This window comes from Trachemys scripta, chromosome 1 (assembly GCF_013100865.1).
Source record: "Trachemys scripta elegans isolate TJP31775 chromosome 1, CAS_Tse_1.0, whole genome shotgun sequence".
In the NCBI taxonomy this organism is placed as follows: domain Eukaryota; kingdom Metazoa; phylum Chordata; order Testudines; family Emydidae; genus Trachemys; species Trachemys scripta.
Genome location: NC_048298.1, coordinates 291,985,478 through 292,004,417, shown reverse-complemented (window position 1 = coordinate 292,004,417; position 18,940 = coordinate 291,985,478). Strand labels below are relative to the sequence as shown.

The 18,940-nt window shown below is 41.7% G+C and overlaps 2 protein-coding genes across 2 annotated transcripts in view; one reads left to right on the top strand and one right to left on the bottom strand.

Annotated features, from left to right (window-relative positions):
* Nucleotides 1–5,340, top strand: part of NEK5 (NIMA related kinase 5) — a 49,250-nt gene extending 43,910 nt beyond the window's left edge. Inside the window, exons 21-23 of the mRNA XM_034758545.1 lie at nt 1,381–1,521; nt 3,021–3,135; nt 3,655–5,340. Coding sequence (XP_034614436.1) covers nt 1,381–1,521; nt 3,021–3,135; nt 3,655–3,907 — 509 coding nt within the window. The 3' untranslated portion in view covers nt 3,908–5,340. The remainder of the gene's footprint in view (nt 1–1,380; nt 1,522–3,020; nt 3,136–3,654) is intronic.
* Nucleotides 5,341–5,848: 508 nt separating this feature from the next.
* On the bottom strand, nt 5,849–12,183 carry ALG11 (ALG11 alpha-1,2-mannosyltransferase). The gene is made up of 4 exons (XM_034758544.1): nt 12,056–12,183; nt 9,920–10,153; nt 8,425–9,356; nt 5,849–6,233 (listed from the first exon to the last, which is right to left on the bottom strand). Exons 1-4 carry the CDS (start codon nt 12,088–12,090, stop codon nt 5,962–5,964), a joined length of 1,473 nt encoding a protein of 490 aa, XP_034614435.1. The 5' UTR covers nt 12,091–12,183; the 3' UTR covers nt 5,849–5,961.
* Nucleotides 12,184–18,940: the final 6,757 nt, after the last annotated feature.

The window sequence follows — 18,940 nt, the reverse complement described above, 5'->3', positions numbered from 1 at the left end:
GCCTTAGTTTTCACAATGACCTCCAGAATTACAAGCATCATTAAATCAGGTTTTTAAACAAGTGCAGTTGTGGGTGCAATTTAATCATACTTAATTGTGGGTGAAAAACTGCACAGCTAATAGTGGCTATTGGGCTGAGGCCTAGCTAAAGCCTGGCCTAAATATTTTTGTGGGGGGCCCTCCATACCGGCACATTGAGGATTTTCCTCTTCCTTTTAATTTTAAAGAATCAATATTATAGCCACCATTCTCCCAGCAGAAGGGAATGTCATGGAACTGCCCTGAGAGCTTTGTTAATCCCTAGTTGTCCAGGGGCTTGCTATTTTGTTGTAGAAAAGAATAGCTGCGCTACTCTTAGACTAAACCTTCGTTCAGTGTATTATGCATGAGCTGTATTATTTATGTCTAATTTTGACTCTAAGCTTATTCTGGCAGGTTTCTGTGTGTGTACAGGGCCAAACTCCACTATGGCACTCAATAAATAACAGTGAGCTATGTTCTTCCCCCCAGAAACACTCACAAGAAGGCAAAGATAGCAGCAGTCTCAGTTAGGATTTGCAGACCTTCTGCCTTCTGTCCTTCAGAGGCAGGGATTAGTGACAGGGTAGATGGAGCTCAGCGATCTACAAGAGAAGAACAGTACCATCCTGTAGCTCCTTGTCTATCCCAGGGGAAGACCAGCACCACTACACTACGTGCTGGCTTCACTTCCCCTACACATGCAGGTTTCTTAATGGGGACCCTCCGAGGGATTTGTACACATGCCTACCACTGGCATGGAAAGGCTTCCAGGAGCCCCAGGGATTGGAGCTAAACCATATTTGCTCCTCTCCCCTTTACATGGGTTTAGGGATCACACCATCCCTTTTTGTTTCATTCCACTTTCGATGATATATGTCAGGGACACCTCCTCTACAGCTTTTTCAGCCCGTAATGGACTATGAGACAGAGATCAGGAATTAGTCAATGGAATTGCACCTGCTTACACAAGGTCTGAATTGTAGAAGGCTATTTTGCTTTAATGAAAATGTAATTATTTTTGTAGAGATACTTTATAGTGAGGACAAAGTGTTTAATCCTATTATTTTTGAGTATTAGAAACAATGGTGTTATCTGATCATTAGAAAATTTGGTGGCAAATACTCCAGAAGTAGGCCTTCCTTGCAATACCAGTCGGATCAAATACTGTAGATAAAGCAGTCCGCCTGGAAAAGGAAAATCCCACAAGGAAAGCAATTGGCTACTTAAGGAGCCAAAGAAATGAGAAACTCCATTATAAAAACGAAAATCTTTTATGTTGGCAAGGGAACATGGTAATAAAGCCAAGTCACATTCACATATTATCACATGCAGCGATTTGATGCTCCTCCTGTTTCCTAGCTGGCCACATGGTTGTCGTGCCTGAAGAAACCCCAGAAAACAGGAAACAGTGGAAACAAGAAGCACCTGGGACACTGCTGAGTATCTTAGCAAAAGCAGAGCTGTCTAATGACTCCTTCTGCTGGATTGAAGAGGAATCTGGTAGGATATTTGTTACTGCAAATTATAGGATGAGTCCTCTGAAGAATTTTACTAAATATTTTGATAATGAAAATGGAAATGAGATCTCAAGAGTGGAGAGATACATAAGATGTCCAACATCTCCAGAGGGAGTTTTTCTTTGATTACAATGTTCTTATTGTAGCTAGCAGAGGATTTGTGAAACAAAAATATTTTAATCACTTGGCAAACTATTAAGACTGAAGAGAAGGGTTGAGTCGTTTAGTAGATGGTTAGTATTTTAGAGCTAGGGGGATCCAGATGGTATTATAATTGCCACTGAATTTCTCAACTTACTAACTTCACAAAGCCAGCACATTTTTTCTATTCAGCATTATTTTGATATATTTATCAGTGTCACTTTGTCAGGGGACAAGAACTGGAATAGAATAGGAATTCAGCTGCTATTACTTTAGAGAAAGCTATCTCTGGCAATAAACATTTTTTCAAAACACTTTCCCAAGACATAAGAAAATCTTCCATACATTACTAGCTGCACTCTGTTTTTGGATACATCAACATAAATTGCTATAGATCTTTTACAAGTTATAGCATATGATGGCATAAACACAATAACTGACTTTACATGATCAAACATGGTACAATTCCACATATAAGACAATTAACATTGAGCCCTAATCAGTTAGGTTGCAGCATTAAAAAGAAAAAAACAACACAAAGTTACAGTGTACGTTGCCAAAAAGGAAGTTTAAAACAATTTTCATAACGTAATTAGTGCAACTGGAAATGAGTATGTTTTGCATGCTCCAATGCCAATTAACAGAACAGGCCTTTAAAACCAGTTCAATTGCATGTGTCAAACACCAGCATGTTAAATGGATTACAGGGAAAATTCTTTCATTTGAAGTTGCACAATCAATACTCCCTAGCTAACTAACGTGCATGTCAGGCTATTTTAAAAACTACCCCATCCTGACAATATTATTCTCTCCCCATAGATATACTACTTTTAAGAAATTTGAACCAGGCTAAAACCTCACTACCCATATCCAACAAGATATAGAGCGAGTGCTGTAATAGGATCACTAACTTTTAGCTGATTTATCTTTTAGCGATTAAGTCTAATAAACCAGACTTAAGACCCAATTCTGCCACCTTTGCTCACATTAAATACCTTGCTACACAACTAGTCACATTCATTCCAGTTGGATTATTTGCAGAATAAGGCTCTTAAGCAATACCAGGGCAACTTTTAAAAATTCAGTCTTCTCTGAACTTTCAGATCTGCGTTGCCCTCCCACCCCCTAGGTTTTGTGTCAGAAAGTAAACATGATTAGGGAGCTATAACTATCTAAATATTTCTATGAACAGCAACAATGGCAATCAGTGAAGTCTGGTGTTTGCATTGTTGTGATTTGAACAAAATCCTTTCCAAGAATTTCTGTAGTGGTTTTAGATATTTTATGTACACTTATCAGGTATTTCTCCCTCCCCACCCCCCACCCCCACCCACTCTCCAGAGGGGACATTATCACCCTGGCCGCCAAAAGAGAATAAGGAAGATAATGCAGAACCAGGCTCCACTATCGATTCCGATGAAAACAGACTTGAGCCAAGATCTGATGATGACGACACGTAAGTCACTGTTGTGGATAAGGTAACTTAAGTCAAGTTCTTCCAGAAGAGGAAAAAGCTATGAATGGACAGATTCCTTCTTAGGAAAATTGGCCCAGCAGGCTAAGTTGCTTAAAAAAAAAAATCCTCTCTGTCCCTTTAGACTTTTCACAGTGTAATTAAACAGAGAAAGCTATTAGCAGCCAAATTGGATTTTAGATGTTGTTAAACTACAGAATTAGGTCAACTTAAATTAGTTCATGAAGATGCCAATACTAATGCTTTTTACACCATAAGTATAGAAAAATGCAGATTCAACAATGATAACATTGGCTCTCTCTGCATCACTTACATTGTAGTTTTAGTGGAGCTTACCAGGATGGAGGAATCGGGGCAGGAAAATATTTAAATTTCATACCCAGCTTTTATACTCCTCACAAAACAATTTTTTTAAAATGGAGACCTTATGAGCTTTGAGACCAGCACAGCTAATAATGGTGACACATTTTATTAACATCCATTTTCTCTGTTAACATTTAGGAACTTTGAAGAATCTGAAGATGAATTGAGGGATGAGCTGGTGGAATCACTAGAAAAAGTGATAACTTCTCTGGCAGAGGAAGTCAGAGAGGTGCCAATCCAGTCAGCAAACAAAGACAAACCAGAAGAAGAGAAAGAAAGCTTAGCTAGAGAAATACCTGGGAGACCTGATGAGGTTTTAGACAATAACGCTGATCCATTTACTGCTGACATATGTAATGGAGAAGGCAGGCAAGAAGCAGCAATCAGCTAAAATGGGAGGTTGACTGCTGCTTCAAGACTTTCATAAGTTGCTGGAAGATACAGCCATAGCAGGGCCAATATTTTAAAAACAGGTGCCTAAAGTTAGGTTCCTCAATCCATATTTAGGCACCTGAAGAAGTGGCCTGCTTTTCCAAGTGCTGAGCACTCATTTGAAACAAATGGGAGCTGCTTGACATGCTGCACTTTCAACATTCAGTCTACTTATTCAAGTGGCTAAAGTTAATCCTTCAAAAAAAATCTCTGGCCAAAATGAAAAGCAAACTCAGCTCCTGCTTATATCTTTACTCATCTACACTGCCCCTCTCTATCCACTCTTTAGTACATTCCTGACTCTGGGCTTTTATCTGTTCCACATGACAGAAGTGCACTCTTCCAGTTATCCTACACCTACTCCCCTACCTCTCCTCCCCCAAATCCATCTGTTTGGTGAAGCTTTCCAGTCATTATATGTTGTCCTGTACAGCTTGTAGCTCCTGCTAGTAAACCATTAAGAGACAGGAACCCATAGTTTGACTTACACAGCTCTTATTTTGTATAGCACCATGTACACTTAGACTCTTTTATAATGATTAAATAATAGCAGCAAAGTTTACTCATACCACTAGGATGTTATGTATTTGAATTTCCAATTAGAAGTGCCATTATGCAAAAAAAATTGTGACAGCTGGAAGAGGATATAACATGGTAAAGACTTATTTCAGCTGTCATTTTCACCCCACTCCTCAAATTTTAGATGTTAGATTTAAATGGAAGGAACACAAATAATAAAACTGTTTGATTTCAATAGTTTTTGCCCTTCTTACTAGCTTTTCTACTAAGCTAAAGTATTTTTAAAAGCCTATAGTAGGCCATAGCAAACTAACCATTTTTGTTCAAAGCAGAAGTCTACTGCTGCAGTGTTTTAACCATTAGAATACAATGTTTCAATGTTACACTAAGCAGTAGTTTAAAGTCCAAATTTGTGACCCACTGGAATAGGCTTTGTCTGATCAAATTTTCAATTTTCTTTAAAAATAGGAAAAAAAACCACAGGAGGGTAGGAGAAAACAAGGAAGAAAGAAATGGTTAATACAAGGGACAGTTGCAAGTAATTATACCTCTGTTCCTGCTTTTTTTAAAAGCACTGTAGGAGTAAACCTTAGTGAACACTACAGCTAAGGCTGCAAAATAGTGTTTATTCCAATTTAAGACAGATGTCTGAAAGATTTGCATTACGGAATGCAAGCAAAGAAACTGGAAACTGAACTTTTCTTTTACATTGTGAAAGGAGAGTACCTAATATATATATCTATTGGTAGATTTATGTAATATTTCAGGGAGGATTTAGTAATACATCTCTACCCTGATATAACGCTGTCCTCGGGAGCCAAAAAAATCTTACTGCGTTATAGGTGAAACCGCGTTATATCGAACTTGCTCTGATCTGCCAGAGTGTGCAGCCCCCCCCCCCCCCCCCCCCCCGCGCTGCTTTACCGCGTTATATCGGGGTAGAGGTGTATTAAGGTTTGCATCAGAAATACAAAGAAGCATTCACTGTGGCCATTTGTACTCAAAGAGCAAGCAGAGCCATCACCGGAAACTTCAGAATAGTCTTTTACCACTAACCCTGGAGATAAGTTTTTGTCTTGAGCATCTGACTTATCAAAATCAGCAAAGTGTTAATCTTAAAAAACGGAATCCCTCCACTGTAGCATGCCACTCAATCTGTTTTCCCTGCCTGTTGTTTTAAGGCAAGAAGTCTTCCAAAAGAAAAAAACAATAACTTTAAAATAACCTAAATATGAGGAGTTTCCACATGCAGCTCTACTACTCATGAGAAAACATTAGGAATTTAGAAAAACTTTAGTAGTGTCCTGTAAGTCCATTGGAAAAAAGTTAATTTTCATGGAATGGGGTTTCCTCCCTCCCCTAATAAAAATCTTTTAATGCGCAGAGCTGATGTCCTAATAGGTGTATAGGACTCTTTATTGCATAAATTAGAAAAAATATTTACAAGTGACATATGTATAAAATTATTTTTATCCATGTACACCAACATGACATTTATTTAAATAACTGCTCCACAGACGATAGGAACGCCCCTTCAAACTCTTGGTCAGCAAATCTGTTCACAGACTGGCGAGCATTTTGTCTGATTTCCAGCCTCTTTTCAGGAGACAAAGAAAGGATCTGAGCCATGGTCTCAGAATAATCATCCTCATTTTCGGCTAGAAATCCTGTAATATGTCCTTCATAGGGTACCACGATATCTAGTTTGGGGCCACCAGAATTGTGAGCCAGAATAATTGTGCCAGCTGCCATACATTCAACTATTCCTGGAAAGATACAAAGAACATGTTATTAAGAATACAGTTCTCATAGGTACATAGAGCTGGTTGAGCTTTTTCAGTGGAAGTGTTTTTTTGTCAAAATAGACACTTCAGAACCATTTTTTCCCAAATGTTTCATATTTTTCATTGAAAAACCTACACCAACATTTTCATTTTTTTTTTTTGGCAACTAAAAAAAAATGAAGATTTCAGCTGATTTGGTTTCACTGAAAGTTTTTATTTTTATCCAAAGTGCTTGCTCGCTCAGCCTTTTTGGGGGGGTTATTGGAAAACCAGTTTTCTATTTATTTTTCCATCTGAACTCTGAAAAGTGTTCTAGAAAGATGACAATTTTTTTTTAAATGTTGTCATCGAAATTTGAGGGAGGGGAAGGGGGGGGAAGACCATCTCTACTTATGGACTCAAGAACACTTAAAACTGTAGGGAAAAGACATACAGTGATAGAATTCTAAACTGGTATTAGGTGCTGTTTTATCATTTAATTTCTTAGCATCTGACTGTTGTTTGACATCTGAATTCAAGTTCAGTCTGACAAGAGTAGCAGGCCTTATAACAAAAGAAAATCTGTTTCAGTTTGTCATTGCTATCCAGAGGCTTTAGCCATATCTTTCAAGTTCCAGCCAACTCGTACTGTAACATTGGATTTCTAGGTTGAGATTTTTAGTATATTTCACTAGTCTGATTTGTATAATAGACACAATATGACTTGAATAAAAAGTTACATATTGAAAAGAGTAGAGGTGGACGGAATGAAGGTGCACTGAACTAGGCACACTGCTAACCCCAGGGACTAGCAACAGCTTAAGTCAAATAGTTAAAACACCTTCGAATACTAGAAGAGTGCTGGAATTGAATAGTACATAGCATTTGTATTCGACTCCCATAGATTACACAACAACCCTCAAAAGACAGCCATTCTGATTACTGTCTTTCTGCTTCTTTGCTGCAGTTCTGACATTTTAAATGCTGTTAAGCTCAAGAATTGCCAGAGGTAGAAAATAATGCTGTAATTATATCCTAAAGCTTGGAATCCTATTTTCTAAAGATAAAAAACCCTGAAAGGTGAGCTGCTAAATCATCCTGGAATTCAGGGCCATAATCTGAGTGGGGTGTCTACATGCTATTCTGGCAAAAAGTGAAATCTTTGGGAAGAGGGTGGGTGTGCAAATGAGCAAAATTATAATTGCGGATTTAAAAGTCCAATATCTTGTGACCTGACAGGCCCAGAATTCCTTTGAGGGACCATTACAAAAATTTACTGGTATTGAAGGTAATTCTAAGTACTGAGCCTGGACCAGAACACAGAAGAAAACATTTTTGATCACTGCACAATCATAAGAGAGGTTTCAGAGTAGCAGCCGTGTTAAGAGAAATCAGCTATGTTACAATTGACACTGTTGCTAATATTTATCCTCTTACCGCAGCAAAATGAGAGCAAGAATGAAAAGTCTCAGCAGTTTTAGTAAAGGGAAAAATCCAATAAGAAGTAACAGGAAATGGGAAAAAGCCAATAATGGAAGACAACAAACAGATTCTCACAGGTGGAAACAAAGTAGATACACCTCTACCCCAATGTAACGCTGTCCTTGGAGCCAAAAAATCTTACCGCGTTATAGGTGAAATCACGTTATATCGAACTTGCTTTGATCCGCCGGAGTGCGCAGCCCCCCCCCACGTTATATCCGAATTCATGTTATATCAGGGTAGGGGTGTATTGTTAAAAAAAGGCTTAGGGGGAGGTGAGAAGCAAGAGTAGGCAAAGAAAGAGAATGAAGACGGTAACAGAAAAACCATCAAGATACTATATAGGAGGAAAATTCTATCAGCTAGAGAGTATGCTTCTGAACTGACTGAACAGGCTTTACTTACATCATGGTCCTGTACAGCATAAGTCACTTCTGTTGCTACTTTTGTTAACTGTAGTTTAGTAATGGCTGATTACATCAATTTCAGCTTGCTGAAGCCACAGCCAAGTAATCAGTCCATCTATTAGGATGCAAGCTTGTCTCATCCTGCCTGCATACCAGAGAGGTACGGTCGGTCTTACCCCATTCCACAAATGGGAAAAGTAAGCAAGTCCCTATTTCTGTACCTCGTTCATGTTCATAAAGCAAGCTCCCCTCCCCCAGCTGAATTCAGAGCCTTAAGGTGCTTAAAGTCAAGGAAAAGTACTCACCAATTCCAAAGTGCTCATTCCACATGGTGTGCAGCCCGATAATTGCATCTGCCAGGTACTGCTTTAGCGCCTCAAATGGAATGTTTACTTTGAACTCCACCTTTTTGTCAATGCCTAGCTCTTCACAAAGCTTTTTAAGTCTGTCTACACGCTGCTCATCTTGTTGGTTACGACAGCCTCCAATCAGGATGAGCTTTGGCAAGGACTGCTGCCCCAGGGCTGTCTTTTTCAAGAATTTAGCAAAGGCTCTGATTTGCAAAGGATGGTCCTTCTCGGGCCTAAACTGTCCTAGAGAGACAATGGAATATTCTGTGGTGCTCTTTTCCTCATGTAATGGAATATCCAGGAATGTCTGAACATCACAAGGTGGATACACAACACTTGTGCAAGCGCCAGCTCTCCAGAGGGAAAGGATGTGATTTAGGGTCCATGAAGAATTAACCATAATGACATCACTGCGAGAACCAACCAATCCATATACAAAAGCAAACAAGTAGTAATAGACAAGTTTGAGTTTGCTGAGAAGGGGATTCCTTGTAATGAAGGCTGCATTGTTAAATCTGGCATTCTGACTCCTAACCATAGAAAGCATGTCAGTGCTGATAGTTGGATAATGAACATAACACCCAACACGGCAACCTCCTAAGTACTTAAACAGAGGCAATGTGAAGGCATAACCCATTGAGTCAATGTAAACATCAGGAACACACTTCATAAGAGCTTCCCAACCAAGAAACACAGATCCTAAGCTTTGACCCAGCAAAGTGAAGTGGGGGTAAAGAGAGGCCTCTACAAGGTAACGTTTTTCTAGAAACACAAACTTCACAGGATGAGTTAATTTGATGTTGAATCTTCTGAAAGCACTTTCTACAATCTGTTCTCCAGTGACATCTTTATCGCCAGTATAGACAACATATATTGCATCTTTGTACCTGAAAGAGTACAGTAAAGAAGAATTTCACAAATCTTTTTCTATAAACATTTGTCACGTGTTATGCAACTGAGACTTATTTCCGCCTCAAAATTACAAACTTTTAGCCTCGGTCTTAAACATGTTGGCCTTAAACAATATTGGGTTTGGTTTAACTGAACCAGATTTTTAATTTTTTTTTAAAAACCACATTTCTTTGATCTGCAAAAACTTGGGGTTGTTTTTTGGCTAATTAAAAGAAACCATGTTGTTATTTAGTAGAATTCAACTTGCAGGGCAGGATATTCCCACTCAGAAGATGAAATTTCAAGACTGCAGAACTGGTCCTTCTAGTGCAAACCAAAAGTAAAAAGGAGGAAGAGTGTAGTATAGACCAATGGATATGTCAAAAGGGTAAAGAGGTTTTAAGATGCAGTGTTTGAATGCCTCAGGCAACTGTTTGGATTAGATGTGGTCTACTTAAATATATGGGCTGCCAAAAACTGCATAGATAATACCATAAAAAGTATCAGGAAAAGTCAGACTGCAATATAAACTGGCACTTTGCTAAGCATGTGCACTTACTTTTTCTGCAGTGCTCTTATGGCACACCACAAGACTCTCTCCCCTCCACCACCTGCATTGCAATATGGATGGAAAAATGCAACAACCAATTGATGTTTCCCATCTTTTCCTGTTGAGGCCAACTGATTTTTCCTTTGTTGTAGCCACAGCCGTATTCCCCACAGTAGTACAACCAAACAGAGACATAAAGCTCCACTTAGGAACAATCCAGGGATGAACAATGAGCACAGCAACCTGGAACAAGCAGGGAAAATTAAATTTAAACATCATTTGTAAAAAATAGTATATGGAAGAAAATGATTTAAAACAGTAAATACGATATATATTTCCTAGGCAGTTTCTCAGATTATTCTCTCTCAGGGGTAATGGATATCAGCACCTTGTTTTAACAGCTAGCTTATTACTGGTTTGCTTTCAAACCTCTGCTTGGAAGACTGCAATAGACAAGAAGGTTACAACTAAGCTTATGGAGGTGATCTAAAATTATAATAAAGTATAAATTCCAAAATATAGCTATCTCTGGCATGACTCCTATAGACTACTGCCAACAGACACTGACTGGGCAGGTGGTGAGTTGACAGCTGTTTACTACATGATAGCAATAAAGGAAGCAGGTTATTTCATCCTTCCCTTCCTCCTCACCTGACTGTCTCATCCATCTATTCCAGCTTCTCATAACCACTGTAAACTCTTTGGGGAAGGGACTATTTTTGGGAGGCGGGGGAAGGGAGGGGGAATATACAGTGCCTTGATCTTTGATTGACGATCCTATATATTACAGCAACACAGCAAGTCCTTTTCTGTTTTATTAACAGTAAATTAAGCATCCCAGCACCCACATGGTAAGTCAGTGTAATCCCATTTTGCAGATGGGAAGACTAAGGTACAGAAGTACTAAGAGACTTCTTTAAAGACTCACAAATGGGTGGCAAAGCTAAGGACAAAAACCAGGAGTCCATACTCCCTATTTTTTGCTTTCGCCACCTCTGTATGGTCCTTCTGAGCAAGTGGGAGGCACAAAGTCACCAAGATGCCACACCTAGAGTACAGCATATAAGAGACTTGGGGTAAAATTTTCAAAAATGGCTAAGTGACTTGGGAACCTAAGTTCCATTTTGAGAGGTGACTTGGGCACTGAGGAGCACTAGGCCTGGTCTGCAGTACAATGTCAAGTCAGCATAACTACACCACTCAGAGCTGTGAACAATATCATGCCCTGTGTGATGTAGTTAGACACAGCTGGGGCATTGGAAGAATTCTTCCACTGACCTAGCTGCTGGCTCTCGGAGAGGATTTCCTGCGGCCATGGAAGAACCCCTCCTCTTGCTGTAGTGTCTGCACTTAGGGTTGCCACCTGTCCAGGTTTTGGCTTGTGTGTCCAAGTGCAATTTAGGGTTGCTAAGTGCCTGGTTTTTAACTGGAAAGCCCTGTGGAAAAGGGGACCTTGCAGTGTCCGGTCAGATGTACTGACTGGACACCAAAAGTCCAGCTACTGGAGGGTCGGGGTAGGATCCAGATAATTAATCCACGCCAGTCCCTCCTCAGTCAGGGATTCCCCCTACCGGCAGGCTGCAGCAGCTCCCATCCCCCCCCGGAAGCAGAGGAAACCCAGCTGGGAGGGGAGGGAGCAAAGCATAGAGGCAGGGCAGGGCCTCGGGAATCCCGTTACCAGTAATCAGAAAGGGGGCAACCCTCGCTGCACAAAGCTGGGCTGCTGCAGTGCTTCCAGTGCAGCCGTGGCCTGCGTCTCACTGACAGTCACCAGGACTCGTGACTCAGGAGCCTTTCCCAGGGCGGCTCCTAAGGCAGGAGCAGCCGGGGTGAGCCAAGAGCCCGCTCCCGGGGGAGGGAGCAACAGGGGCCCAAGGCCACCTCCGTGCCGCGCTCCGGCCCAGCCCGCACAGAACGCAGCCGCGCGACGCCTGCCCGGCGCGGGACGAGCGCTCGGGTGGCGGGTGCCGGCAGCCTCCGAGAGCGGGGAGGAAGCCCCTGCCCTGCGGCTGCGGGGTAGAGACGGGAGGAAGCGAGCCGCTTCCCCTGCGGGCGGGTAATGGCGCCCCCGCCAGCGGGCCGGGGAGGCGGAGGGACTATTGTCTTTCTCTCCCCAACAAACCCCGGCGCTGGGGCGCCCCTCACCTGACTAGCGAGCACAAACAGAAACCTCCCGCCATCTTGGACAACGCCGCGTAACCTTTCACCCCGGAAGCGATCGCGCCGCTGGAGGCGCGGCCTGATTATTCCTCCTTCCCCATTGGCTCCACTCGTCTAGAAAGAGGGGCGGGGCGGGGACTGGGCGGGGCTAGAACGCTAGCAGGAACTAGAGGGAGGGGCCCGGTCTGTATGGGGGTGGAGCCAGAGAGTGGGTGTCTTGGGGAGGGGCGTGGTCTCCAGTGGGCGGGGCTTGGGGCCTGCAGGCACAAATCAGACCTCAAGAACTATAACGTTCAAAACCACCTGGAGAATGCTTCAACCTCCCTGGTCACTCAATTACAGGCCTAAAAGTTGCAATTCTTCAACAAAAAAACTTCAAAAATAGACTCCAATGAGAAACTGCAGAACTGGAATTAATTTGCAATCTGGACACCATTAAATTAGACTTGACTAAAGACTAGGGGTGGATAAGTCATTACACAAAGTAAAAACTATTTCCCCATGCTAATTTTCCCGCTACTCACACCTTCTTGTCAACTGTTTGAAATGGGCCATCCTGATTATCACTACAAAAGATTTTTTTCTCCTGCTGATAATAGCCCACCTTAAATGATTAGTCCGGTTAGAGTTGGTATGGCAACATCCATTTTTTCATGTTCTCTGTGTGTATATATCTTCCTACTGTATTTTCCACTGCATGCATCCGATGAAGTGGGTTTTAGCCCATGAAAGCTTATGCCCAAATAAATTTGTTAGTCTCTAAGATGCCACAAGTATTCCTCGTTCTTTTTGCTGATACAGACTAACACGGCTATCACTTTGAAACTTCTTGTTGAGTTAGTGACTATTCCTACTAGGCCACACTTCTTTCCCCCTGCCCTCCCCAGGAGGGATGTTTCCCCATGAGGGCAAGTGCAAAGGAGGAGAAATTTGCTGCACGTGGGTTAGGTAAGATAGAGGCATTTGTCTCCTCATCCCCAGCTGCCTGTTCCCAGGGCACTACATGATGGTTAAACCCCCTCTGGGCTGCAAACGTTAAGTGCAGTGACAGAGAAACATGTCCACTGCAAGTGGTAGAGGGGCACATGCTCTACAAGGGTAGGACTCTGCTAGGAAAAAGGGTGTGGTTTGAATTTGAATTAGTTAATGCATGGGAACTAACACGAGGGAAAATCCTGTCTCTTTGTAAAAACCTTTTTGGCAGTGAAGACATAGCCAAGGCAAAGGCAGATTGTAGTTTTAACAGAAGTTAGCAGGTTAAGGTAAAGTGGAAAGCCTAGTATTTCTGCTGACTTTGTGTTAAGCCAATGTACTGCCTTGCCTTAACTAGGATTTTACCCTTGTTACTACTTATTGGCTAACAAGAACTCACTATTTTTCCTAGTGAAAATAAGGCAAGAGGATGGTGGGTGGTGCACACAGACATGCTGTGTAACTTCACATTACTTCCTACACAACTGGGTAAGTCATGCAAGGAGTGTTTGCTCAAAATACATGAAAACTAGTGAAAAATTGCCTAGTGGTTAGAGCATAGGCCTGGCAGTTGTACATTCTGGGTTCTACTTCCAGCCTTGTCATTGTTTTGTTGTGTAATGTTAGGCAAATTATATCACTCCTCTGTCTCAGTATAGGGATACTAATGCTTACCTAGATCTCTGGGGGGTTGTGGGGCTAAATTCATTAATGTTCCTGAAGTGCTTTGATAGGCTCATCTTTAAGGCACTCTACAAGTGCAACGTATTATCACTTTTTTAGAAAAAGAAGGGCTGTGTTTTTGATGGATAATCATTTTCCTGCATGGACGATCTTAAAAAGATATTGTCAGGTCAAATTTGGTCCAATATTAAAAGCTTTTTTAATACTTAAAACAAATAAACATCATTACATGATTTTAAAAGAAAAATCTAATGGAAAGTTTTCTTTAAAACACAAGAATTTCCTTTGTAGGGTCCACAACTTAAAAATTGCACATTCTGCAGGAGAGCCTGAAAATATTTTCTAGACATAGAAGTGAAGTTAGGCTATTTTCATTAATAGGAATGCAAAAAAGTAGGCGATCATAAATGCTGACGGGCATATTATATTTTTGAAATTGGTAAAATGCTTAACATGGTTTAACATAACAGCAGCCCCTTAAATTCACGGAAATAAGGATTTAAAAAAACATAATGACAAAATTTTGATGTGAGTCCTTTAAAAACTACCCATAAAGAAGAAATTATGCTAGAGCTAATCCATTAGCTCCAAAGAGGCACAGTACCCTGTTTTGGCCCTGATCCTGCGTTGGTATTTGCTAGCACAGACTCTTGTGCTTACGCATCTCATACGCACATTAGCGGATCCCAATGCAAGATTTTTCTCTTTCTTATCACATTTCCATTGTTTGTTAATTTTCATCCTTTACAAGCATTCTTTCTGCATGTGTCTCTTCATTATGGCAAAATGGTATGTATTCACTTTCCTTGCTTCAAATCACACTTTTGATCTCTGACTGCCTGATAAGCCTAAACAAACAGACGGTATAGTCTCCTGGCAAAGTACACATGTAACTCATTAACACTAAGAGATTTAATTGCATATATACTCCAGAATATCCAGTGTCTGCTTCTCACTCTACATAGACACACACAAATTGCCAGATAGGATTTCCAGTGGAGGGTGTTTTAGTCACTCTGATTGTTATTGTTGTCGTCCTTTTATTTCATCTTCCATTTTGTCTGCATTGAGAGACAATGTACACAGACCAAAGGTCAGAAATGAAATGGAATGTGAAGGTGCACTTCTGCATTCACCACAGTGAACTTCAGTTTATGGGGAGAAGACAGGAGAAGATGACGTAGTTGTAGATAAGGTGGCTCATTTTAATAGGCACAGTCATAATGTGAGCTTCTATGAATCAAACAACCCAGAAAAAAACTTCATAACAAAAATGGAGAAAGGTCACTCATTGACAGGCTGCTCTGTCTCAGAATGGCTAAACATGCTCAGAAAGGGATTCTGAAGGGCATCCTCTCATCAGGAGCCTTGCAGGTACAGTACCCAAAGAGGGAACCAGATTTACTGAAAAGTTTACGGTTTGAAAAGATAAAAGGGCATAACAAAGCTGTGTTGTTGCTAACATAGCAGCACGCGGCTGGGCAGGAATGCCAACAACTATCTTAATGACAGTTTCCAGTATTATGAATGGGTTTTATAGTAAGTGAATAAAAAAAATTAATAACTCAATAACAAAAGAATGTGAGAAAGAAATGTGGGAATTTACAAGCAAAGACTTTTAATCTGCACTTACAAATGCTGTGTTATTAGAGTCCAGTGGCTGTAGGATTAGAATTTATATATATATTTCTATTCTTTCTATTTTCAAAGTTTCATTAGTGATTCGTCACAGAACAATTAGTGTGTTTTGCTGTTTATAAATTAATCTTGCACTGAATAATGGGAATGAATTCCACACCTTTCCTGTGTTGGAGAAAGTGTGAAGCTGGCTAAAGCACGGATAACAAAATGTAGTCAGTTGCAATACAGAGAATTTTTAAAGTCCTATGTGGAGCTGAAGATAAATGCTTTCATCTTCATTGTAGTATTAGAAGTGTATCACATGACAGATCCATTCCAGGTGGGTGAATCCTCATTGTCTTCAGTCTGTTACAGAGTCAATGTTTTTCACATTTCTGAAGAGTTTTCAGTTTATTTTATGAATAGAATCACTTAGATATGTAGTGATCTGTCTGCCTCCATGAAGACAGAGCAACAGCCTTTCTGTGTCATAGTTTTGGCCAGTCTCGATCACTGAGATTCTGGAGCTGTTAGGAGTTCTCTGAGCCATGACCTGTGAGTTAGATCAGTGTCTTTCCTGACTGGAGTAAGCCAGTGGTGAAGTACCGGGTCCATTGCTGGTGGAGTGTGTCAACACATCCCTACGCAGGGAGGCTGGGTGCCTGCTGTCCTTAAATCAAGAATCATACAATAGCTGCTTTAAGAAATTATCACTTGAAGCTGATGACTTGGATCAAACTTCCCATTTGTGAAGCATCATTGAAAGGGTATAGTAGGAAAACATCAATTTCTTTAGTCATCAGAATTCCTAGAATTTGATCGATTGGGTTTTAGGCCTGAGTTTGGGGTAGCAATGTCCATGATGATTTTATTAGATCTGTCAGCTGTCTTTGGTACTATTGATTGTAGTTTTATTGGGACATCTCTGCTTGTTAGGCGTGACTGAAGTTGGTATGGAGTACTTCCAACTGTCAATATTTGGGAAGCCCAAAAGAGTGGCTTGGGGCATTGCCCGTTTGCTCCAACAGCTCTTGTATGTGGGGCAGGCACAGTAGGGGTCAATTTCTTCTTCCTTCCTGCTCAACATGTATAAGAAGTAGCTAGGACAGGTAGTGAGGAAATGTGGAGCTGCACTACATTCAGAATACTGATGATACTCAGTTCTGTGTTCCCCTCACATCAACTGCACTTAGTGCAGTGGAACAAATAATCTAGCGTCTTTTGTCGTCGGCAATCCCTTCAGGTCGACCATGATCTCTTTAACAGGTTTTATTTTTCATGGGTCCTTTGGTGACTGAGGAGTCCGATCCTTGAGCCACAGGCTCATTGGCAGACATTGCAGGTGGTGTTAGAAGACAAGGTTGGGCCGCGATTGCTGCATGACAGTTGTCTTTCCTTTGTTTTTCTGGCATTTTTCTGCAACCAGGGCAAGGTGATTTTCCTCAAAAGTGGACGTTCCCTGTCTGACAGGTCTTCGACAGTTATCCCTATCCTGGGCTGCTGTCTCCAAGTGTGTGGTGTCGATGCCACATTTCTTGATGTTTATCTTGGGGGTGTCTTTAAAGCGCTTCTTTTGATCTCCCCATTTCCTTTCTCCTTTGGTGAGTTGGGCATACAGCAGTTATTTTGGTAAGTGTACATCAGGCATGTACACACCGTGCCCGCTCCACCTCAGCTGGTGCTGGATAATCAGAACCTCAACACTGAAGATGTTGGCCTCTCTGAGGACACTGACATTAGTGCGACAATCCTTCCACTTTATGTTGAGGATCTTCTGAAGAAAGTGCTGGTGCTGGCATTCCAGGTTTTTCAGGTGTTTTCTGTAGGTCACCCAAGTCCCACAGCCATCAAGGAGAGTTGGGATTACCACCGCTTTATAAACTAAAAGTCTAGTATGTGTTCTGATGCTGTGATTGTTGAACCCCTGGTAAGACAGTCTGCCAAAGGCAAGGCTGGCATAGCGAATTCTGTGCTGAATCTTGACGTCTATGTCTGCCCTCTGTGGGAGATGGCTGCCACATTTTCCAGTTCGTTTTTGTTGATATAGATCTTCCTTGCTGGGTCTGATGATTGACCAGGAACTGGCTGGTGGAGAACTTTTGTTTTGCTGATGTTCAGAGTTAGCCCTAGGCTTTTGTAAGCTTCAGAGAAGCAATAAAGGGCTGTTTGTAGATCCTCCTTTGAGTATGCAACTACAGCACAATCATCTGCATACTGGAGTTTGTTTATTGTTGCCAATATTACTTTAGTTCTGGCACAGAGACGAGAAAGGTTGAAGAAGTTGCCGTCAATCCGATATTGGATGCCAATGCCATGTGGTAGACGGTCTTGGGTTAATGTTTTCATAGCTGCTAAGAAAATGGAGAAAAGAATGGGTGCCGGTACACAACCTTGTTTTATGCCAGTTCGGATGACAAAAGGCTCAAAGGTAGAGCCACTGCACAGGATGGAGGCAGTCATCTGGTTGTGGAGGAGTCTTACAATGGTGATAGATTTGCTTGGGCAGCCAGACTTTGACATAATTTTCCACGGAACCTCATGGTTGACAGAGTCGATCAATAAAGGCCATATACATCTTCTGGTGGTGTTCTTGACATTTTTCTTGGATCTGCCTGGCTGCAAAAATCATCTTGGTTGTGCCTCATGATGGTCTGAAGCTGCACTGGGACTTTGGAAGTACTTCCTCTGCAAGAGGGAGCAGGTGATTCAGTAAGATTCTAGTAAGAATCTTCCCAGCGATGGGGAGGAGGGCAATGCCTCGATAGTTGCCACAGTTGGCCTGTCTCCCTTTTTGAAAATGGTGACGAAATTAGCATTACATAAGTCAGCAGGGGTTTCTTCGGTGCACCAGATTTGAGAAGCAGCAAGTGACACTTGTTAGTCAATGTTTCTCCCCCTACTTTCAGTACTTCAGCTGATATGCCATCATGACCTGGTGCTTTATTGTTCTTCATTTGTTTAATTGCTTTGCAGACCTCCTCAGATGTTTATGGGTTGGCAAGAGTTTCCCAGATTGGGTGCTGAGGGATGGAGTCAATGGTGTCATCAGTCACTGTCCATTCTCTATTTAGAAGCTTTTGGTAGTGTTCCTTCCAGCGCTCTTTGGATTCGTTATCTTTAAGAAGGGTACTACCATCTTCAGATCTCCAAGGAGTGAGGCCACATGACCTTGGTCTATACAGGGTCTTTGTCTCTCTCAAAAAAAGCTCCACATTGTCTTCAGATGCTACCGGTGTGGTGCTCTGCTCTGTTCAATGTTGATAACAGTTGGCTGCGTGTGTGTGTTCCCTCTGTGTGCTGCCCCGGCTCTGTGCAGATCGCTGACACAGCAGACTCCAAGAGAACCCCCAATGACCACAGACTCTGATAAGGTACAGAGGCACCCGGCCAGGTTTATTGTCCAACGAAGCACAGTAATAGTTCCCCGCAGACTCTACAGGACATACTACGAATATGTGCCCCCTGACAATGGACCAGCTCAGTCAGTGGCGGGACTCTAAACTGCCCCATAGGCCAGACAAACACGTCCACGTTGTGAACCTGCACAGTTGGGAACCGCGCCCCTGTTTTTTATCCTGGGGATAGTTACCTGCT

Bases quoted from the DNA above. Each gene is read 5' to 3' on its own strand.
- ALG11 (XM_034758544.1), bottom strand. From the start codon at position 12,090: ATGGCGGGAGGTTTCTGTTTGTGCTCGCTAGTCAG. The intron at 9,357-9,919 runs GTAAGTGCACAT...GTACTCTTTCAG, and splicing joins ATAAGAGCACTGCAGAAAAA to GTACAAAGATGCAATATATG. The intron at 6,234-8,424 runs GTGAGTACTTTT...GTATCTTTCCAG, and splicing joins GAATGAGCACTTTGGAATTG to GAATAGTTGAATGTATGGCA.